This window comes from Phoenix dactylifera, unplaced genomic scaffold (genome assembly GCF_009389715.1).
Source record: "Phoenix dactylifera cultivar Barhee BC4 unplaced genomic scaffold, palm_55x_up_171113_PBpolish2nd_filt_p 000926F, whole genome shotgun sequence".
In the NCBI taxonomy this organism is placed as follows: Eukaryota; Viridiplantae; Streptophyta; class Magnoliopsida; order Arecales; family Arecaceae; genus Phoenix; species Phoenix dactylifera.
This window is the reverse complement of record NW_024068286.1, coordinates 73736-97979: the sequence shown is the minus strand read 5'-3', so window position 1 is coordinate 97979 and position 24244 is coordinate 73736. Positions and strand designations below refer to the sequence as shown.

Genomic DNA, 24244 nt, shown 5'->3' with positions numbered 1-24244 from the left:
ATATTATATTATATTATATTATATTATATCATAATACATTGATATGTTATGTTATATAATATCAAAGTATATTATATTATTATGCAATAGTATACAATATTATGTTACTGTTGGGGTTGAAATTTGGCCTGAGGGTGACCACGCCGGAAAAAGCCGAGAAGACGCCGACCTGGCCCGAAAAAGAGGGCCACCTCCTACGCTCTGGGGTACTTGCACAAAGCCTTGACCGGAGATTCCAGCGAAAGCCCTCCGATGACTAAGTTTGGGTTGATCCAGCATTTTTCTGAGAAAAGTCTCTGAGTGTTTTTGATATGGCTTATTTATAGTCCTCACAAGGGTGCCCAGGTGACTGAGATATGGTCCATCCTCGTCATGGAAGGAGATGGTCTTGGCCAGGTGGCGTGCAGCCAAGGCCAGGGCTCGCTTGAGGCACACGGTTTGGGCAGTCCTTGTGCACGGCGTAGTGTTGGCTGGTGTAGCAGGGCATGGCCCTTGGTAGGTGTGACAGGGTATGGCTCTTGACAAGTGTGGCTTACCATCGCTCTTAATAGCTTACGAAGGGCCTTTCTCTATCCCCTTTTTATAAGGTGGGAGTCTCGGCCGTTACTTGTAGTCTCGGGCCGAGCTGTGATCAGCTGGCCGTTAGCTGGAGGCGACGTAAATCACGAAGATCAAGGTTGAAAGGGCTGAGGTCGCCTCGGCCTCGTGCCAGGGTCGGCTCGGCCTTCAGCGAGGTCTGAGGTCGGCTCGGACGGAACAGGGAGGCTCCACGCTGACCTCGGACGGGTTAGCTTGGCCTTCGACGGGGTCCGAGGTCGACCTGGCTCTTAGCGGGACCGAAGTCTGGCCTGCTCAGCTCTGAAATATGCTTGGCCAGAATTGGGTGGCTCCACACTGGAATAGGACGATCCATGTTGCCTCTCATCAATTACTATATTATAATAATATTATATTACATTATAGTAATATTATACTATATCATATATTTATATATTAATACATATTATATCTCATTATGTCCTGTTGTATAATATTATGCAATATTTTTTATGATCATTTTGTTATACCAAAGTACTTTTTTAGTTTATTTATCAAATATATATTAAAATTCTACAGTACTTTAGAAATATAGTTACAAAAAAAAGAAAATAGTTTTATATAAAAGTACTAGTTCAAAAAGCTCTACTGCCAACAGCTCTACCAAATTGAGCCTTAGCCGATTTGTTTATCTTAATCTAGGAAAATTGCTCAAGTGGATGTTGAATATATTAATTAGAAAAACAGATGTTGAATAGATTAATTAGAAACAAAGATGTGCTTGGTTATGACTTCTCTCAAACTGAGCAGACAATATAACCACCATTTCAGCGGTGAAATAGGAGCCTGCCATGTCAGTGATTGAACGGAATATTTACCCAGCTTTAACAGTTTCAGGGATATTTCCGTGGCTGCTTGGTGTGGGGCTTCTAGTTATTTATTGGCACTCTGGATTAATAAATTTCCAGAGGAAAACGCATTGAACTTTTGTACTCTTCGTTGAATTTTTATGATGCTAGTATTATACATACCAAATAAAAGGCACTATTCTTGTCCTTTGGAATGATTTTGCATTTGAGATTTAGATAAGCCTTTCAACAAAAGGCACTTTTCTCTAATTTGGATCCTTCATCATCAGATGTTATTCTAGAAACATTTCTTACATGATATTAAGGCAGCGGTTGGTTCTTCGAATAAATTTTGTGCCGGCCAAACAGGAATAAGGAACAGCCAGAATAAGTTTTCTGGCATAATTTCTTCCTGCCATAAACTTCCCATTTATTTACCTCTTTCCTTCTTTGGACAGAAAAAAAAATGCAGTCTAAAGTTACTCCCGAGATTGCTAAATAAAAACAAGAATAACTTGTGGAATCACTATTCCAAAAAGAGTCTACTAATGCACCTTTTCTCAGCCTAAATGCTTAAATATGGACTCGTCATTCATCACAGCAGACAATTAATTCACTACTATTAATGGGCTTTTAAACAATGAATGAATTTTTTATGTACATGCTATCTGTTCTCGCTTTTAGCATTGCTCATGAATTGTGAAGCCATTTCATCCACTATTGTTCCTGTATGATCCCTCACCCAAGGAAACTGTTATACTGCCATGACATCAGAAAGGCAGCAGACTGAAGTCATGCATGACTGCTAGCACTATTGGAAGATGAATTGTGAAGTGTTTAGCTTTTTCCATGCCACCTCATTCGTCATATCTCTTTTTTTTCTTCTTTTTTTTATAAGTACAACGGCTTCTCACACTGCTCTAGTGTAAGTGCAACTAATAGAGTCGAAAAAAAGGAGATGACACAAGAGTGGAGGGGCGGCTACAAAACATGTCCAAAGAATCTCTTCCGAGTGGTAAGCAGCAAAGGAGGCGACCCAATTTATCGCCTTTTTTGCTTTTTGATATACATGAGCAACCTGAAATGAGTTACAGTCTCTCGCTATCCTATAGATATTCTTGAGCAGTGGGTGGCCATCTCCCTTTCACTCCTCATCCCGAATCCACTCGACCATCGTCACTAAGTCTCCTTCCAGAAAAATATTGTCAACCCCTAGAATACGCCTCGCGAAGGTGATGCCCTCCCAATCTGCCCTGAGCTCCGCCCCAATGGCTGTCATGTCACAGGTGCGACGCCCTCCCGCGAAAATTAGTCTGGAGTTGTGATCCCTAATCACAAAGCCCCGCCACCTTTCAGATGAACAAGACTACGCGAGGGTGCATACACATCTTGCAAATCCACCCACCATCGATCTATTAGGTTGTCTCCCCTCCCATCAGTACCTACAAGTCCTTGGCACGTATCTTCGCCCGCCTTGTCGAAGTCCCAACTAGTCTGTCCGTCGTCTCCCCACAGGAATCGAAAGTGTCAGAACCCTCTCAGCCAACTACTCCCCAGATGTGTCCCAGATAAGCACTTCATTCCATCTACCCACTCTTGGAGATCAGATCACTGACTCTGCAACCGGCCAGCCTCATAGAATCAACCATTGCCGGCATCCGACCCAACGGCGGCTCGATCACCCAAGAGTCCTCCAACACATCGTATGTCCATCGCCAATGAACCACCTGATCGCAGAGAGCACCGTCGGAGCATAGGCACAAATCTCCTTCCAAATGAAGGAGCAATGGTGCCCTGCCCGGAAGTTAGCCGCCGCAATGTGTGCACCATACTTGCCCCTCATAAGGGCACTCCACGGGCTGTCTAGTTCCAGAATATACCTGGCTGCATGTCTCGCCGCCAGGATCTCTCTTCTCACTTCCAAAAAGTGCACACCCAACCCACCAAACCTGACCAGCTGACAAATTACCTCCCATGCCACCAAGTGGATGCCACCTCTGCCCTCCCTCCTGCCTAGATGGAGTTTGCTCCAAAGACCTCAAAGGTGCCAACGACATGATGGTGTTCGATAGCAGGTATACCGGAATCGAGTTGAGGACCGCCCACACCAATGTCACCCTGCCTATCATAGAGAGAGCATCCATCTGCCACCCCTCAAGCCTGTGTCTAATGCTCTGCTCAATAGAGGAGCAGTCCTTGCATCGAAGGCGGCGACTAGTGATAGATACCTCCAAATATTTTAGTGTACCCTCCTGCTCACCCACTTCCAAAATCTGCTTAATGTAGGTCTTCACCTGAGACTTGGTCCATGGAATAAAACAAATAGCTGACTTGGCCAGATTGACCCGTTGGCCGAAGGCTGCACAATAATCCTCGAAGATCCTCTGAATGACCAATATCGTCTGCCTTGTCACCGGAGCTAGAAGCAAACAATCATCTGCAAATAGCAGGTGCGAGATCTGAATGAAATTTTGGCCCCGGCCTATAGGCCTGTAGAACCTGGGTCTCGGTAGCCCGCCGAAGGGCTCTAGACAGCAAATCCACGCACATGATGAAATGTAGTGGAGATAGCGGGCATCCCTAGCATAGCCCTACCAAAGACACAAAAAACTGCGTAGGCGTGCCTGTGTCGTTCACTATGATGGCGAAGGAAGGAGTCCTGATTCACCCCATCACCCAATCAATCCACCTCTCATGAAATCCAAAGCTCACTAGTGATGGCCTCAGGAAGCCCCAACTCATCCTATCATAGGCCCTCTTCATATCTAGCTTGATCCCCATCAAGTTACTCTGACTCGAGGCTCTCCGGAGATCAAACATGAACTCCTGAGCACTAAGAACATTGTCAATGATGATCCGACCTCCCACAAAGGCTCTCTACTCCAAACTAATAATCCTCGACAAAATGCTCCTCAATCTGGCCACCAGGATCTTCGTCATAGGCTTGTACAAGGTGGTGCAAAGACTGATCGGATGGTAGTAGCCCGACTCCGTGGTATTTGATTTCTTTAGGATCAAGGTAACGAAGGTCCTCTTCCAATCCTCAGGCATCACCGTTGTGCTGAAGAACTGCTAGATGGCCTCTACTACATCCTGTCTAACCACAACCTAATATCTCTTGAAAAATGTTGAGGAAAAATCATCTGGTCCTGGGGCCTTGTCCTCAACTGAAAACCAAAATGCCTCTAGATTTCCTCCGTTGACACCAGCCTGACCAGGGCAGCATTGTGACCGATGGCACCGGCATCATGGGCGGGCTCTCACTGCCAACCTAATTCGTCCATCTGGACCTGCAGAACTGCTCCAGCACCCACTAATGTCATCTGGCTCCTCCGTCTTCTAACCATCCGACCCTCTGATGGCTCTAATTTTGTTCCTCTACCTTCGAATAATCACCGTCTAGTGGAAAAATCTAGTGTTCTAGTCTTTCTCCAAGATCCACTGAATCTACGACTTCTGCCTCCATAGGATCTCTTGTTGTCGAAGGAGCGAGTCATAAAGGGATAAATGAGTTCTGAGCTCCCCCAGCTCCTCTGCCGTCAAGCCCCCTCTCTACTCCTCTTGAGATTGTAGTTTTGCAATTGTAGCTTCAACCTCCTATAGCCTGCTGAAAATGTTCCCTACCTCTAACCGATTCCACCACCGCAACAGCCACTTGGTCATTTCCAATTTGCGGGACACCCTACACAAAACATCCCCCCTCATCGGCACACACCATGCCTCCCGAATAATCTCCCACGACCGGAGGCAACATATCAAAAACTTCTTATATCTAAAAGGACACTGGTAAAGTAAGGAGTGTGATGTATTGACCAGGATTGAGCAGTGGTCTAATGCAATCCGAAGCAGATGGCTTATGTTGTAGTCCATGTGATCTTGAACCCATCCAGCAGTGGCGAACGCTCTTTCCAGTCTCTCCCAAACTCTAGCATGTCTCTATCTGTTGTTGCACCAAGTGAATCTAGGACCAATGTACCCCAAATCGACCATTCCATTAGCCATGATGAAGTCTTGGAACTTTCTAACCTCCCTCTTGTTGGTGAAGGCCCTTCCCCCTAGCTTCTCTTGCGAGCTATCGATGCAGTTGAACTTTCTTGCCACAACCATGGGATGTTCCTGTTGGATCAGCTTGGTTGTCTCCTCCCACAGGACCCTCTTGTTCCTAAAGTCCATGCTGGCATACACTGCAGCTAGAACCCATGGAGTGCCATTTTCTTTAGATATCACCATGACTATTTGTTGGTTGCATACATTGAATATGTCAAGGTTAAAACTCCCTTGTCTCCAAGTTGCAACGATACCGCCTGACAACCCTTAGATTTCTACTACATAGAACCCCCAAGATCTCGGTAAAACATGCATGGCTTCCTGAAGACTCCCCCTACCCAGCTCAACTCCTCCGAAGCATCCACTCCGGCCGAGGCCTTCTTTGTTGGTGTTGGGGCCGCCTCCCCAGCCACCAAAGGAGGCGCCGTCACCGGAGGCCCCTGCGACGGGCTGCTCCTCACCACTCTCGGAGCTACCCCCTCGCCTTCATCGCTAGCCCGGGACAACCGAGCGAGCACCATCCTAGAGGGAGAAGGGCTACGGTCCCTCGTGCTGCTGTGGTCACCTCGCCACCTCCAACTCCCCTCCACCGAAGAAGAAGATGAGGATGCCTCAGGCCTCTAGCAGCCCAACCCAGCCTTCTCCAGCCTAGTTCCCACGCATACCCTGGGTGGGCTTCTAGCCCTCTTCAACAAGCCTAGGCCCAAAGCCAGCTCTGTCCTCGGCATTTCCAACTAGGCTTCCTCCGCCCGATCCAGCCGACCACCACGGTGGGCTTGGCCCACCATGCAGCCCAACCCGAAGCTTGACTCGGTGCCCAGTCGGAGTTGACCCGCCTTCGCCCCAATTGCTCCTGAAGCTCCCAAGTCGCCGACTGAGCCATCCCTCCCCGGCGATCTCCTTCGAGTGACTTTGGCTGGCTTCTGCCAGCCCTCCAGATCCAGCGGAGACTCCAGTAAGTTCTGCCTTACCCCATATGCACTCGGCCCCAACTACGTGGAAGTCGGCCCTGCTGCAGACTCGGCCGGCATCCCGGTGGTCCTCCTCGGCAAACTCCACTCCTTGGCATCCTTGGGCAACCAGATACTGTTGGTGGCTAACCACGGTCCTAAGATCGGGTGGCTACCCTCCCTGGCTGGCTATCCCGAGGCCTCCAAGGCAGCCTCCATCACCATGGGCTCCGGTGTTGTCCGAACCCCCACTCCCTCCGCCCCAGCCGGTGTCGGGGAAGTGAAGCGGCAAGCGCCCTCCCCATGGCTGATCCAAGCGAACTTATAGCAAAAAGCTGGCAGGTTTTCATGGATGAAAGGCTGCCAAAATTTCTCCGCTAGCCCCTTAATGAAGACTCCGGGCCTGATAGGGGATCTAGCATCTAGCTCCATCTTCACCCTCGCGTAGCCTAATTTTCGGAGTTGATCGGTGAAGCCATCAATCGTGATTGGCCAACCCATTGTAGCTGCAATCTCCAAGACTCCTCCAAGTACTCGAGCAAGAGCCATGGGAGTCGAAGCCATGCCGCCACCCAGTTCACCTCTTTGAGCCGAAGGACGAAGTCTGGCTGCCACCTCTCCATGTCGAGAAGCTCGCCAGCAACCAACCATGGCCCGTTCACCGCTGCTTCCTAGTCCGCCTCACACTTGAAGTGGAGGGTGTGGTACTACTCTGCCATCGGGAAGGCCTCGACCTGATAGTCGAGCTTCCCCTTCAGGCGCATCTCTCAGGTGACCCCCTCCGCTGAGGCTTGCCTCCTTAAGCTTTGCAGAACCACTGCCACGAACATCCAAGCTTCCCTAGCCTTTGCCACTCTCTTCGAGAGCAGCTCAGGGATAGGGACTTTAGTGAAGTGCCTCTGTAGAGCCACCAGTTCCTTGTCCAAGATCTGGAGATTGGTCCATGCCGCCTGCCAAGAAGACCCCTTCGCCACCTCCGCCCACAATGGGTTGGTCACAGTCACCCCCGAGGATGGTCGCTCCTCGCCAATCTTTGATCCTATGGTCATTTCCTTCATCTTTCCCGGCCTGCGATCACGCATTCTCCTTACCCACCAACTGTTTGAAAGAAGTCCTCACACGTCGCACGAAATTAGAGCATTCGCACTGAAGCATCCTCATGCAGAAATAATCCAGTAAGCTTTTCACTCTTATGTAAGTCTTTTATTAACCATACCACAGAGACTCGCCCCAGTTATGCCCTTAATCAGATGGTCTGTAGTGGATTACTCTGTTATTCTATTATAATAAATAAGTACACAAGTGAAAAAGGATGTAAAGTAGGATTCGAACTCCTTAAGCAGATAGAAGTTCCAACGATGAATAGCCTCTAAGAAACTACTAAAAGGGAGCTACAGTCCACATCCATTTATGAAGATACCTCATGTCCAGCCTCAAAAAGAAGCTGTGATTAACCCCAATGTAAAACAAACAAATAAGAAGCAACAACTACAAGGAAATCATTCACCAAATAAAAATATCAAGAGATAAAATTAATGTCAAACTTCCTGACAGTTGCTAAAGGTATTGAGCTGAATTTATTGTCCAAGCAGTGAAAAAGGAGGGGCAGCATACCTTGGAGGCAGTTGCAGCACAAAATTTTCGGCAACTGAATTTTTTCATTAATTATTAATGTTGTGTCATGTAGTGAACACCTTATGAAATACCTATCAGTGGCCAATCACCTTTTCAGGAAATGAAATATGTCAGGCAATGTCTAATAAAAGCTCAAGCTACATTAAAATGATTTAGCTCCTTCAACTGTATTTGTGAAACTTTCAGCTGTACTCATCCATTCACTTAGGATTGAATTAACTTCCGCTGGCAGCTCATCATGCGGGCAATGACCTGAAAGAACATCAACAGCATGAACAATGAATAAGGTGACAAGGAGCAAATGTGCCAAGACCCATGCATATATATCTTGACCTCCAATGATGTTTCAGCTTTTTAAAATCATATTTCAGTGCAGTGCATCAGATGGACCATCAACCATATGCACTGAATAAAATGCATAACATGTACAAGAACTAAACAATAATAGCATTATATTTTACATCAGAAAGCCTGAATCAGTTACCTGCATCCAGTTCACTGATTGTGACCCTGATGCAATGCTCTCTGAGCATGGACAAGAATAACTTGGATTTGGAGAGTGGATCTCGCATTCCCTGGTTTATCAAGAAAAGAAACGAGCTTTAGATGAAGCAATCATCATTAGCTGATCAATTGATCAACTGCCAGCTTGACTAAACTAAATCTTAGTAATGCACTTACTTGTATAATTAAGATTTTTCCACCAAAGGAGTCAAATAAATAATTTAGAGGAATTGACAGATTAATGTTTAATATGCTCTCCAGCACTATAGGTACACCAGGATCGTATGACTGAGATACTTGTCAAGGAAGGTGTATAGCATTAGGGGATCACATATTTGACACGTGCATTAAATACATTCCTAAGATTGAGAACATTGCACTCTTATGCTATGCGTAGAATCTCTAATTCTGTATTATCACAAAATTGTCAAGGAAAACAATGGCAAGGTTGGGTCTCTCTACACATGGCACGCTATGATACTACAGTCAGCAGCATCCATCTCAACAAAAGAAAACACAAAATGTATTTCATGACCAATAAGCTAGATTACATAAAGAATCCATTTGATTATTAAATTTGCAGAAAACAACCACATTTTTTTTTCTGTAGGAACATCTAGATTTGAATTTTACGGGACCAGTAGACCCTTCCTTTTAAAATACTTATAGGTATGGTTTTAAGTGTACATCAACTTGTATAACATGTGCATCCATTAACAATTGCTTGCATTGACTAAAATAAACACGTGCCTTCATCCAAGGGCAGAGGCATGATGGTGTCGTAAAGTCCAAAATGGCTTATATCTGTGAAACAAAGGGAACCCTTTTTCAAACGTGAAAATAAAGTGAATTTTTTCTTTTTCAAAAACCTTTTCAATAGTGCCAGTTTGACCTTCCATATCTTGCTCCAACATTATCCATGCTTGTTATGCACAAAAACATAAATTCATTTAGAGTCACAACAAGGAGGAAATTTTCTTAAAAATGGATTTCCATTCCACAGTCTAGTTTGGAGATTACAATAATGAAAAAATGGAATTGAGTTCTATTAAAAGAAATGGACGAAATAAAATTTTGTCCAAATTCAGACAAAACAGAAAAAGGCCATGTTTTCATACTTAGGAGGAACTATTCTATAAAAAAAACTAGTAGAAGAATGTAGTTGCACAGAGGTCATACTATTTTGTGCAGTGCTTTACATTGTATCTTACTATGGGTTGTATCTGGTATTCTCACCATGACGACAACCTTTTACATTTGTATGTTTTGACTATGCACAAAAGCCTCCACCAAGGTTCATGCTATAGCTTGTGTTACCTGGGCACTTGCATCCAGCTCAAAGAATTTGTCTCTGATACATACTGAGTCAGACACATTTAGACACCTAGATACTTATTTTATATTTGTAGCTTCAGATTGATGGTGAGTGGGAGTATTCAAATGATTTTTTGTGGCTTTAGATTGATCGAGAGTTGGAATATTCAAATGATAAATTAGACCCATCATGATGATGTTAAAAGTGGGCAATTGCTCTTTTTAGAGGAATTCGGTGTCAAGAAACTTTGCAAAATGTGATGTTTCTTGCATGATTACATCCTTAAACTAATTTTGGAGTTTGCATGAGAAATTTGCATACTGAAAGACTTCAACAAATCAAATTTTCAATCTTTTCATTTATACTAATTTAAAATAAATATAATTTTTCATTTATACTATTTTAAAAACAAAAAGATTTCAGTTAACAATATCATTTTTCCTACATGTCTCCAAATGTCCTTTCCTTATCATACTGTGTCAGACAATTATATGTGTCAGAATCCAAATTTCACATCCATGTCCATGCAACATAGGCTATAAAATCTAACCTTGCCTCTCAAGTGAACTTAATCCTAAGCCCTTTGTGACATCATCCATGGATCATTGAATATATTGAGCAAGTCATTAGCCAATCCAAACAGTTAGATGTGATAAGCATTGAATATATTGTTCAGTAACCTCTCGGAAACAGTCGACCTCCAGGGTAATGGTCTTGCTGGCGAAGGTCTTCACAAAGATCTGCATCTTGCAAGATTGGGTTGGAAACTTTTTTTTCAACCGAATGAAACTAGATACCTCGGCAAGTGATGGCGATGGCGGCCTCGGCAGCGGCGAAGGGGGGGAAGGCAAGGATTGAAGTCTTGCCTTTTCATCTTTTTGCTTGTTTTTCTTTTCGCTCGGGTAAACCGAGCATGTACTCTTTTTTTTGTTTGGCCTCCACTGAGGTAAGTGTAAAAATTTAAAACTAATGAAAGTAAAGAATTTTCCAAAGTACATGACTTCGGCTTTTGTTCTTGTTGTTTGTTTTTTATTGCTTGAGCTCAGGTCATCGCCCCGAGCTTCGATCTTTTCTTGTATCTCTTTTTGCTCGATTTCTGCCGAGGTCAATGCATGTACTAAAAGATAATGTAAGAAAATTTTCAAAATACCTGGCTTCAGCCTTTACTTGTTCATTTCTTGGCTTGAGTTCAGATCGTTGCACCGAACTCTTCCCCTTGTAGGGCTTTAGCCTGTCTTGGTCTCTTCTGTCAATCTTTCCGGAGTTCGGCTCTCAAAGAATTCCGAGTGGGCTCGGCTTAAGAAGGTCCCAAGTCAGTCCAGGGTGTCTCCATAGTTGCTCATCTCTAGACTATGGTCCTAGAGAAATTCCGAGTAGGCTCGTCTTGTTCATCTCTGAACTATGGTCCTAGAGAAATTCCGAGTGGGTTTGATTGAAGGAGGTCAAGGGTCGGCACGAGGTGCCTCCTTAGTTGATTATCTTGACTATGGTTCCAGAAAAATTTCGAGTGGGCTCAGCTTGTTCATCTCTAGACTATGGTCCCAGAGGAATCCCTGGACTATAGTCCCAAAGGAATTTTGAGTGGGCTCGGCTTGTTCATATCTGGACTATGGTCCCAAAAAAATTCCAAGTGGGCTCAGCTTGTTCATCTCTGGACTATGGTCCCAGAGGCATCTCTAGACTATGGTCCTAAAGAAATTTCGAATGGGCTCGGCTTGTTCATCTCTGGACAATGGCCCTAGAGGCATCTCTAGACTATAGTCCTAGAAGAATTCCGAGTGGGCTCGGCTTGTTCATTTTTGGACTATGGTCCTAGAAGCATCTCTGGACTATGGTCCTAAAGGAATTCCAAGTGGGCTCGACTTGAGGAGGCCCCAGGTGCCCCTAGGGTATCTCCCTTGTTGGGGCCCATGCGCCTCTGGGGTGTACCAAAATTGAATACGTCTGTCATAGTCATCCAATCTGAAAGACGCACAATAAGAGAATTTTTATTGAAAATCAGTTCGGACTACAATGAGCTTTAATGATAATAGATGCAGAGGTTGTCGGAGTTTCAAGTTCGTGGGATAGGAGCACCGTCAAGGTGCTCAAGCCTATATGTTCCTAGCCGCACTGCTTCAATCATGCGGTATGGGCCTTCCTAGTTTGGGCTCAGCTTCTCAAGTTTCCCTAGCTGTGACACTTCAGTTTTCCTTAAGACGAGGTCGCTAGGTCGAAAGAGCTTGCCTTTGATTCTGGAGTTGTAGTACCGAGTAGCTTTCCTCTAGTACATTGCTAGGCGGACTTGAGCTTGCTCTCTGGTTTCTTCCAGCAGATCGAGATTAGCCCAGAGCCGACCTAAATTCGTCTAATCGTTGGAGCTTTTTACCTAGAGTGATGGAAGCCCGATCTCCAGTAGGATCATCGCCTCCATTCCAAAGGCGAGCTTGAAGGGCGTTTCTCCGGTGAAAATCCGATGTGTTGTGCGGTATGCCCATAGGACATTGTATAGCTCTTTCGGCCCACAACCCTTTTGCTCGATCGAGCCTTCCCTTTAGCCATAGCAAGATAGTCCAGTTGGTCACCTCGACTTCCCCATTGGTCTGCGGATGTGCCACTGAGGTGAACCGATGGTCGATCCCGAGCTCGGAGCAGAACTCTTTGAATCGGGCATTGTCGAATTAACGCTCGTTGTCTATGATAATTTGAGAGAACCCGAACTTGCAGAGCATGGCCTTCCAGACAGTCCCGAGCATTTGCCTCGGTGATCCGAGTCACCGGCTCAGCTTCTGCCCGCTTGGTGTAGTCCACGCCACAAAGAGGAACTTGTGCTGCCCTGTCGCCATTACGAAGGGTCCGTGGATGTCAATTTCCCACTGTGCCAATAGCCAAGAGGCACTGATCGGTGTCATTGGGACAGCTAGTCGTCATTGGATGTTTGTGTGTCGTTGACATCGATTGCACTTCTTGACGAGGTCAGCCGCATCTTTCGCTGAAGAACTTCAGCTGCTGGACCCCAAGCTTCTTGGAAAGCTCGAGCTCAGTGATGAGCGCTTCATACTCGGCCTCGTTATTTAAGGCTGAGAACTTGAACCACAGAGCATACTTTGTGATTACTCTGTCCGAGCTGGTGAGTATGAGTTCAGCCCCACTGCCCTCCGGGCCTATTGACCCATCTACATGCAGGATCCACGACCGCTCTATGGTCTTCCTTTTGGAAAGCTCGGCAGAATCTTCGTCGGCAATGGCGCACCCCACCAGAAAATCTGCTAACACCTGCGCCTTGATAGGCAGCCGAGGTCGGTACTCCAGGTCGAACTCTCTGAGCTCCACCGCCCACTTTGCTAGCCGACCTACATTTTCGGGCTTCTGCAAGATCTACTTGACTAGCTGGTCAATTAGGATTGTGACAGAATGGGCCTGAAAAGACGGCCGAAGCTTTCGAGCTGAGATGATAAGGGCATATATCTTCTCAAGCTTGGAATATCTGGTCTCGACATTCTGCAGGATTCGGCTCGTGTAGTAGATCGGCTTCTAGCACCTTTTTTCTTCCGACACCAAGACTAAACTCGCAGCAGAAGGAGAAACGGCCAGATACAAGTAGAGGATTCTCCAACCTGTGGTTTTGTAAGGGACGATGAGCTAAGGTACTCCTTCAATTGGTCGAAGGCCTCTCGACACTCCTCGATCCAATGAAAGTTTTTCGGGTGCTTCAAGGCCTTGAAGAATGAGAGGGAGCGCTCTACCGATTTGGAGACGAATATCGCAAATGCGGCAATCCATCCAATCAGGCGTTGGACTTCTTTTACATTCCTTGGCGGATGCATCTCTTGCACTGCTCGGATCTTCTCGGAATTTGCCTTAATGCCTCGCTGCATCACCATAGATCCTAGAAATTTTTTTGTGGTGACCCCACAAACGCACTTCGTCAGGTTGAACTTCATTTGGTACCTTCTGAGGGTCGCAAAAGAATCCTCCAGGTTAACGATGTGCTGCTCCACTGCTCGACTTTTCACGAGCATATCGTCCACGTACACCTTTATATTTCGGCCAATCTGCTCCTTGAAGATTTTGTTGACAAAGCACTGGTAAGTGGCCCTTTATTCTTTAAGCCAAAGGGCATTACCTTGTAATAGTAGAGGACTTTGTCAGTAAGAAAGGCTATCTTCTCCTCATTCTCGGGCGCCATCGGGATTTGGTTGTACCCAAAGAAAGCATTCATGAAGGTCTTTTAGGTAGGCCATATTCAGATCGGTGTAATCGATGCAGACTCACCACTTTTCATTAGATTTTCTGACAAGTACATTGGCTAGCCAGTCAGGGCAGCTTGCCTCATGAACAAAGCCGGCCTCCAAAAGCTTGTCAATCTCCTAGTTTATGATTTGCTGCCTTTCCGCGGCAAAGTCCTTTTCTTCTGCCGCACAGGTCGGTGAGTCGGGTCCACATTGAGCTCGTGAGCCATCACCTCAGGGCTTATGCCTAGCACGTCAGCAGCCGACCAGGCGCAGACATACGTGTTTGTGCGGAGAAAGTTGATCACTTCAGCTCGGTTTTCTTCACTTAGCCTGGACCTGATCTAGACAGTTCGGTCTGGCTCATCTTTTCGAAAAGGGACCTGCGCCAACTCTTCGGCCATTATCCTCATTGCTCCTTCAGCTTGTCCCTTGTGTCCAGCCTCTCGATCAGTAGGATTTCTACCGGCTTCTTTCCTTTGAGGGTGGCCATGTAGCATTGACGAACCATTGCTTGGTCACCTCGAATTTCTACCTCTGCTCCTCATGGAGAATCGCATGAGCAGATGGTAGGTGGATACCACATCTCAAAAAGTGTTCAGACAAGATCAGCCCAAGATTGCATTGCAGGCTGAGGGCACTCAAACCACGAGGAAGTCTAGCCTCAAAGTGTTACTTCGGAGTTTCTTGTCCTGCAGTAACCGGTAGATTGATCACTCCTATGAGAACCGAGTTTTTCGAGAAACTGACCAGATGAGTGTTGACTCTCCAAAGTTGTTCAGCATACAATCTCCCATTATCAATAAGTACTCTCTTTGGAAAGCATCATAAAATAATACGTCGGTCGAGCTTCAATTATCAATAAGCACTCTTTACATTGTATTTTGTAATAGTAAGAAAAATAACTATGGCGTGGTCATGAGTTCGAAGTCCCCCTTGGTCGGCATTGGAGAAGGTGATGTTCTCTCCCGTGCACTCTCTTCGGGATAGCCTCGACCTTGAGGCTCGGCTACCTGAGGTGCCTAGGACCTCGGTAGGACCGCTGGAGATGGAGTTGATGATCCTAGTAGTCGAACAATTATCGATCAGCTCCGAGGATGGCGGATCAGAGGCCGAAGTGGGCGCTCTCCGGTCTTGCCGAGTGCACACGTACCGGTCCAGCTGCTCGCACCGAATGAGTGCCTCAATTTCATCCTTGAGCTCGATGCCATCTTCGGTGTCATGGTCGTGAACCCGATGAAGTGGCAATACTTCTTCTGGTCTCTCTTAGTCACCAAGCCCTTCATCCGATGCGAAGGGCGCAGGTAGCCTCGACCATCAATCTCCATAAGGATATAAGTCCTCGAAGCAGTAAGAGGATTATACCTTTCAAACTTCCAAAGAGGGCTCTTGGGTCGCCGCAAGCCCCCTCTTGCCTCCTTAGGGAGATCTCCCGCCAGTAGATACGCGATGGGAGGCCATGGCCTCCTCCATATTGGCATACTTGTCCGTTGTGCCAGCATTCCGGGCTGCCCAGCGCGCGGTACTCTGAAGCCGTACCGATAAAAACCAGTCCGGTTCACACCAGTACAAGGCGGTATCAAGCTTGTACCGGTGAGAACCGGTCCGATTCCCACCAGTACGCCTCCGTACCGTTCGGTTCGGCCTCTTTAGGGTCGGAACCATTTTCTACCATCGTACCGAACCGGTCTGGTACGTGCTGAACCGGCCGGTACGGGACGGTTCAGCAGACCATGCTTGGTGCCAACAATAAGGTTGCCCCATTGTCACTTAAAAGTCACAGGTTTGAAACGTGGAACTTGCCACTCTACAAGTGGGGATAAGGCTACATACATCTGTCCTAGACCTGCAATGGCAGAAGAGTCATGCACTAGGATACCCTTTATTTATTTGAAGGATGCACTAGGGAAGCTGGTGCCGATTCAAGTTTTCAGGGAATTTCCAAAGTGGATATGTTAACCTAGGTAAAAGGTTTCTACAACTGAGGTACGAATACATGGTAAAACACCTCACTAGTACTATATAGGCACTAAAAGATGTATAATGTGTCTACAAAATCATACTGTACTAAAAAGGTACTAGTATGGGCACTAGTACTAGTAATTGAACCTTTGACTTCTAATGCATCAACATCAGGATTTTAAGGGGATGAATTAACAAATCAATGGCGCACTGCCCACAGCGCGCCGCGGACTTCTAATGCATCAACATCAGGATTTTAAGGGGATGAATTGCCAAATCAATGGCACACTACCCACAGCGCGCGGGCGGCGCGCTGTGGCAAACCAATGCGAACCAGAAAACCGGTGCAAACCGACCCGCGTGCTTTAGCAAACCAATGCGAACCGGTCGGTTCGTACCAATTCCAACCTATACCAGACAGAACCGTCCGGTTCCATCCGGTACGCATCTAGTATCGGCCGGTTTAGGTCAGTTCCGGCCCCATAAGAGCCGGATCCATTTTTTAATGCCGAACCGGACCGGTCAGCGCTGGTACCGGTTTGGTACAGGCTGAACCGGCCGGTACAGGTCAGTTCAGCATTTCTTGCATCCCTCTCTACCAATGTCTTGACATTGCTCTTTAACTAGCTTGTTAAGGAGACTTATCTATTGTTGAATTGATCGAAAACCTATAATCATGCTTTTTTCCCCCAAATCTTAAATGCTCTTGATAACCATCGACTAACTCATTGAATGCTTCTACTTTTCTGACATGATCTTTCATGGGTATTGTCAGAATTCGACCATCTAATTAGATACCACTTCTAAGATGCCAAGATGCAACAACAATTATTCAATGCTTTTGTCATCACTGTTATCATGTCTACTATGCCCTAGCCTCTTGCTTTTATGACCACCACTCCTCCCTTTAAGACCCTTATCATGTACCTAGCTTAGTTGAAACCCTCATATGTGCAACCATTATTACCATAAGCAATCCTACCATACATATCTCAAGCAACTCTAAGCCCTAAATGCTTGAGGTTCCGCCCTTTTTCCCATTAACATATCCTTGCTATTGCCACTTCAAGTCTATATGCTATTGATGGTTATTCCATTGTCTCCAACAAACTATCTGATAAGTGCTAAATAATGCACAAATTAATATCTTATTCATAGCACTTATTATTATTTTAATTCACATATTTTGTAAATTCAACTAAAAAAATGTGTTACCTTCATCACTGCATTTTAATAAATTATTAAAAGTAATTCGAGTTTTACTTATTTATTTACTGATTGAGCTTAATGTATGCAGGTCAAATCAAGCTTAATTAGGTAAAGCCTAAACTAACACTGCATCATTTCATAATTTTACATCCTCCAGAGTCGACTCCAAGAACTCTTCTCCAGAACCCAGTGCTTCCCATTAATTCCTGACTCTTCACAAGTTCATCTAAATTTCTTCCCACTCGTTCCAACTCTTTTTTCACATGATTCAATTCTCCTATTTTAATCTCAAAAACAATAAAATCCCTTCAATTATTTGTCTCTCAGATCTCAAAGCATACCATCATATTTGCACGAATCCCAAAGCAACCAATTTCCCTCCAAATCTCCGCGTCAACATTTCAATGTCCCAGCCATTATTTCGGATCAACCCCATCCGGATTTTCCACCAAATCCAACTCTCCTTGCTTCAGCGGAACAGGACCACGTCTTCCGCAATCCAAACATCCCTCCTTAGCTTCATCTTCCCGAATCTCCTGTGCTTCCCACGTCCACATTTTCCCAGCATCCTCATCCTCTCCCTCCGAGATCTTCTCAAACACCTACAGCCGGATCCCAAAGCCTCAGCCGAGATACTCTCAAACATCATCCAAGCTTTATCCGAATTCCCTGTTCCCAACCGTATGAACCGCATCCTCTTCTTTTGGCTTGATCCCATTTGTCCACGAATGAAGTCTCACACGACATTCCTCTCTCCCGAAAATCTTTTCATCCCGTTTACATGCTGCTCCACGTCCGCAGCTTCATCCTTCCGGATCAATCCCCTGCAGATTTCTCCTGCAGCCAATCCCCTGTTTCGGAACCACTTCTTCCCAGCCGAGATATTCTCAATTTCACTCTCCCTTCCGCATTCAAAATCCCAGCAATCTCCTCACCCCAACAGATCAATCCTTCCTCCCAAACCGACAAATCCTTATCCCAACTAGATTCCCAGCTCCACACCACAGCCGAAGGATCCATCCAACCTACATCCCCTGCTTCGGATAAGTTCCAAACTCCCTCCCATTCGCAGTTGTCCAGCAAATCCTTCATCGCCCATGATGAATCCAACGCGTCCCAGCCGCGTTCAAGATCCTCTCCGCGTTGAAGAAACGCCGATTTCTTCCATCGCCCACGGACAGCAGCTCACGGATCCAAACCTGCCTTGTAATCTTCTTCCACGCGTCTGTTCACAGTATCCCGAGCTTCACGTCCAACTCCAGCAAGATCCCAGCCTTCCTTCCCCACGATTTATCCTCACGCATCTTTCGGCATCTTCTCTCAGCCGTGATCGTCATTCCCCTGCTTCACGCATCTTCTCCTTTGATCAGCATCCCAGCAGCCGGATCCAAGATTCGAACCACAGCAGTCCAGCGAATCAGGCCAAACTTCATCCCAACAGCAAAGGGTTCATCCTTATCCATGATTCGAAATAAGGAAGAGGAAAGAGAGATTGGAGCCTATAAAAGGCCAGGCGTGAAACAGAGGAAGCAACTTGGCTGGGGATCCACTCCTCTTCGGCTCTTCTCAGGTTGAGTTCCCACAAGAATAAAAGGGGAGAGAGAACTTTTGGGTATTATGGGAATAACTCCCCACGGAAATAACAAAATATATGAGGAAGGGAGTTTGATTTTTATTCAGTTCGTGTTGAGATTAGTCTGAGAGGAAAGACGAAGAAGGGAGGAACCCAGTCATGATGAAGGCCTTCTGCGTCGTTGTTGCTACCTCCGATACCATGGAAGGCTGATCTCTTCACTAGGGCTGGATGCAGCCCTAACAAAGGGATACGGATTTTATATTTTTGATTTCTATTTCCTTGAGTTGTATAAACTTTATTCTGTTCTTAATGAATATTTTATTTCATCCCATATTTAATTTCTGTGATTTTAAGTATGATGTTTATACAACTGTTTTTCATGATCACTAAGTTAATGTAAGATCATCCATGCTTAGGGAAGATGCAGTGTCCAGCCGCATTAGTTTAGGGTAGACATTTCATGCTAACTGAAGATGGATGTTCCTAAATTACTTTTGTGAAATTTTATTTGAATGCTTATAAGGCTTGTAGCCAATTTGCATGTTAATCCAAGAACGAATTAAAATATAAATAACCCTTGTTCCGATGTTAGTGGTGAATTCCTTGCCCTAGGTTCCCCCAAACTGATATCATTTTAATTGCATTTTTTTTATTAAATTTCTTAGTTTAATTTTCTTCAAAAACTTTTCCTTTTAAATATTTTTTTTTAAGAAAACAACTATACCCCAATCCCTGTGGATCGATACCCGTAATCACTATCCTACTAGATACGTGCTATTGCGTGGTCTTTAAAGTTGACTATCAATTTTTGGCGCCGTTGCCGGGGATTGCTAGCATAGTTGTTTTTCTTTTCATAAATTAAACTTTCAAAATATATATATATATCTAAAATAAAATAAAAATATTTTCTATTTTTGTTACTTTCCTTATCTCATTCTTCGCTCTTACTAATTTTTGGTTTTTCTTTTGGTATTATTTGATCAGGAATCGAAGAGGAAATCTGGGACGATCAAAAAGGGAACTGCTGAAAAAGGAATGCTGTAGAGGTTTGCCTAAAAATAAAAAAAAATTTGCTGGAGAAATTTCCTTTGGTAACCTCTAAACCTTTCTTGTTTAAATTGATTCCCAGTTTGCTTGAAATTTTGTGGTGATTGTTTGATTTTAATTTCAGTAAAAGTGTGAATGCATGCTTGATACACATACATCAATTAATCCGCACATAGTAAGGGCAATCACCCCAACAAGATAAGAACTGGATTTCATCACCAGATTCTTGCCCAAATTAGGTGAACCAATTCGTACATAGCTATCACTTTAATTAAAATCAATTAGACGTTGGCTCCTAGGGACATTCGAGCTCAATAGGACGAAGATCACCGAAAGTTGCACCAATTTCGCTCTGTGGCTCAGTTGATGTCTAGGCAAGCTTTGTCCCAAGGGAGACAGTTCATCTGTTCGAGGCAAGTGGTTTTTAAGTGGGACCTTTGCAACGCATCGTGACCCCCCCACTTACCTGGGAGCTTACCTGGTCAACTCAGTTATTAGACCGGATTGGAGGCTTAGGTGCCCTCTTCAAACCAGTTAGGAGCTGTCTAGTGATTTTAGGGTAAACACAAGGATTTGATGTGTTTTATTTTAATGAATGCTTGACTGCACTTGATTGATCAGAAAAGTTTTAGTGTATGCTAGGGTGTCATTCCAGATCTCCTGAATTAATACCTTTTGATTCTGAAATAGAGCGTTCTATTAGGGCCCTTCGAGCCGAAATCCGCACCTATAGAACAATAGGATTTACACCACTTATCGAGATGGCTGAAGAACCCAAACTGTTAAAGGAGTACTTTACTCCTTCCATTTATACCTCTCCATCTTGTATTCGACTACCTGATACCACTGCTGCTGTACAGTATGAAATAAAGTCTAGTGTGATACAAATGCTCCCATCTTTTTATGGACTCAACAATGAAGACCCATACAAATATTTAGATGAGTTTCTTGAGATCTGCACTACTGTCAAAATTCAGAACTTCACTGATAATGCTCTGAAACTTAGGCTGTTTCCTTTTTCCCTTAAGGATAGAGCTAAGCAGTGGCTCCATTCATTAGAAGCCAATTCCATTCTCTCTTGGGCTCAAATGCAACATGAATTTTTGAAAAAATATTTTTCCATAGGAAGAACGAACCAATTTAGGCGTGCAATCACAAGCTTCTCCCAATCTAACGGTGAAGAATTTCATGAAACCTGGGAAAAATTTAGAGATTTACTCCGAAAATGTCCGCATCATCAAATACCCAAATGGCAGTTAGTGCAATGCTTTTATGACGGGTTGTCTGAACGAAATCGTCAAATGGTTGATGCTTCTTGTGGGGGAACTTTCATGCTTAAGAGTGAGCATGAGGCATGGCAGATGTTTGAAAACCTTAATGAAAATTCCCTCCACTATGCCTCCTCCGCTCGTCAAGCACCCCCGAGTTCTTAAAGAAAAGGGACCATATATGAAGTTAGCCAGTCCATAGGTCTATCTGACAAAGTAGATGCACTATCCCGCAAGTTGGACCAGCTAATGTCTAGAGAACAGCTTCCAAACTTTCCCCAAGCACAAGTCTGTGCTCTTTGTTCTAGCCCGTCTCATCCTATTCATGAATGCCCTTCCGCAGCTCAATTTCCTGAATTTGTGCAAGAACAAGTAAATGCTGCCCAAACACAATTCCGACCGGATAATGATCCATATTCTACCACTTACAACCCGGGATGGCGAAATCATCCAAACTTTTCTTGGAAGCAGCAAGCTTCGAATACTGCCCAACCCTACTCCCAAAATTTTCAAAACCCTCAGAATTTTCAAACCCCACAAAATATGCATCCCTACCGTCCCTCGACTCAATTTCAACACAATCCTCCTCCATCCCAAAGAAACACAGCCTTTGAGGAGAAAGTGTTGACCGCCCTTCAAGGTTTGGAAACTATTACACAATTGGTGCACTCTCACACGCAATCCATCGCCAAGCTAGAATCCCAAATGGGGCAACTAGCTAATGCACTGAACAAGCGAGAGGAAGGAAAGATTCCAAGCCAACCACTAAGTAATCCTAGGGGACAATACATGGCTCAAGAAAATCAACTAAATACAATTCATCATGAACAAGCCAATGCTTTGACTACCCTAAGGAGTGGACGTGTAGTAGACAATAAGATTGAGGAGGACAACAATAAGAAAGGTGAAGAAGAAGATAGAAATATGTCAAATGAAAATCTAAAACCTTCTTCTTCTTCTTCAGCTAGTCCACCTTCTGCCAAAACTCACATCCCAAAGGCCCCATTTCCTGAAGCTCTTAATTCACCCTCTCCCTTTAGCAAAAAGGGAACTTCACTAGAGGAGATGATGGAGGTTTTCAAACAAGTCAAAATCAACCTCCCGCTTCTTGATGCTATTAGACAAGTTCCCTCCTATGCTAAATTTCTCAAAGACCTTTATACCCAAAAGCGAAAATCTAGGACACATGTGCCTAAAAAGGTCTTCCTAACTGAGCAAGTGAGTTCTATTCTCCAACACAACACCCCTCCGAAATTCAAAGATCCTGGTGCTCCCACCATCTCCTGTGTCTTAGGAAATAATTTAATTGATCGAGCACTCTTAGATCTAGGAGCAAGTGTCAACCTTTTACCTTACTCAGTTTATGAGAAACTTGGGTTAGGTGAGTTAAAACCAACCTCGGTATCTCTTCAATTGGCTGATTGATCTGTAAAAATACCACGAGGAATAATTGAAGACGTCCTAGTCAAGGTAGACAAATTCTATTTTCCAGTCGATTTTATCGTCCTTGATATGGAACCTGTGCCTAATCTTAAGAAACAGATCCCTATGATTCTAGGTCGTCCCTTTTTAGCTACAGCCAATACGAGTATAAATTGTAGAACTGGGGTGATGAATATATCTTTTGGAAATATGAAGGTCAAGTTAAATATATTTCGTGCCTCTGATCAACCCGCAAAAGAAGTTGAGTGCTTCCTAATAGACAAACTGGACGATCTTGTAGAAAAAACCCTTCCCTATATTTTGGCAGATGACCCTCTGAAAACATACTTGGCCCATTTTTAACTTTGATATAGACAAGGCCATAGAAGCAATCAACTCCTTGCCCAACAATCAGTCTCCCACAAATTTTCTTCCTTGGAAAACTCGACATGAGCCCGGCATGATATAATTAAGGATGATCTGCGTCTGACTGAAGACGTTAAACTTAGCGCTTGTTGGGAGGCAATCCAATTTTCGTAGGTCATTTTTGCATTTTTTTTCTTATTGCATTTTTTTCAATTTCTTAGCAGGAGTCCTCATATTACTGATGCAACTAAGGTAAAATACTTCTATCCTCCATATGCATCATATTTTCGTCCAAAATAATAATAATAATAATAATAATAATAATAATAATAAAATAATACAATATTAAAAAAAAATATTGAGGACAATGTCTGATTTAGGTTGGGGGATATGAGATTGAAAATTTAAAAAAAAAAATCGAAATTTTTGATTTTGTGAATAAGTTTTTCGAATTTTTACTTGAAAAAAAAAACTAATTTCTATGCTTTAGTGCTGAAATGATAAACACACAAAGTATATAAAATCTAAAAAGCCTAATGACTAGTCAAGAGTAAGACAATTTGAGTTCTTTTCATTAAAAGTTCTTTTAGTGAGTTGTAAGATAATTTTACTTTGGAATTTCACAACACATATGGCCTGCACTTCTAAGGGTTAGGTTCAACATTATGTTGTTAAATCTGGTAGCAACCTTGAGTCCTGATGAATCATACCTATCTAATTCACCATAATCTTATTTTTTTTAAAAAAAAAAGAAAAAGAAAAAAGAGGTGAATTTAGTCAGGTACATCGAAAAGGGCTATCTATTGTCAAAGGTCAGCGGGCTTGTATGAGAAATCCGAGCATAGGTCCGTAGGGGAGTCTTGATGCCCAACACCTTATGCCATCTGGTGTGGGAGTGTTGACTGAATGCTCGCTACACGGAGGAATCATTACAAGAGTAAAAGTGCGTAATTTATACAAAGTAAAAAAATAGAGAAAGAGAAAATAATATTGACCTTGAAAAAGACAATAATGTAAAAGCCGTCGTTGTAAAAATTCGAGTAAACTGGAATATTACAGATAAAGCCCATGAGGTATTAAAGTAAACATCCACAACTCTCGAAATCCTGCAAGATAGAATGATTTTGAATCAGTGATTATCAATTCTTGGAAACTACTAGTTTTAGCAGTATTTTGGAGAATCTAAAGTCTTAGCTTGTGTATGGTCCAGATATCACCGAGCACCCAAGTATAAAAAGTCTTACAACTCCCTAACGGAAACTTAACGACTTCAACTTAAGTTGCATACTGACATAGGATTTGGGCTGACTTAGTAATTAAACTTTGTGTGCTTTTGAAATTATTGGC

General features: G+C 44.1%; 1 protein-coding gene across 2 annotated transcripts in view; it reads right to left on the bottom strand.

The window, feature by feature from the left end:
• Nucleotides 1-8020: 8020 nt before the first annotated feature.
• Nucleotides 8021-24244, bottom strand: part of LOC113461687 — a 66520-nt gene continuing 50296 nt past the window's right edge. For both annotated transcript variants that reach the window (XM_039120963.1, XM_039120962.1), the window contains 3 exons: nucleotides 8699-8809; nucleotides 8502-8592; nucleotides 8021-8269 (listed from right to left, as the gene is read on the bottom strand). In XM_039120963.1, coding sequence (XP_038976891.1) covers nucleotides 8160-8269; nucleotides 8502-8592; nucleotides 8699-8809 — 312 coding nt within the window. In that variant the 3' untranslated portion in view covers nucleotides 8021-8159. The remainder of the gene's footprint in view (nucleotides 8270-8501; nucleotides 8593-8698; nucleotides 8810-24244) is intronic.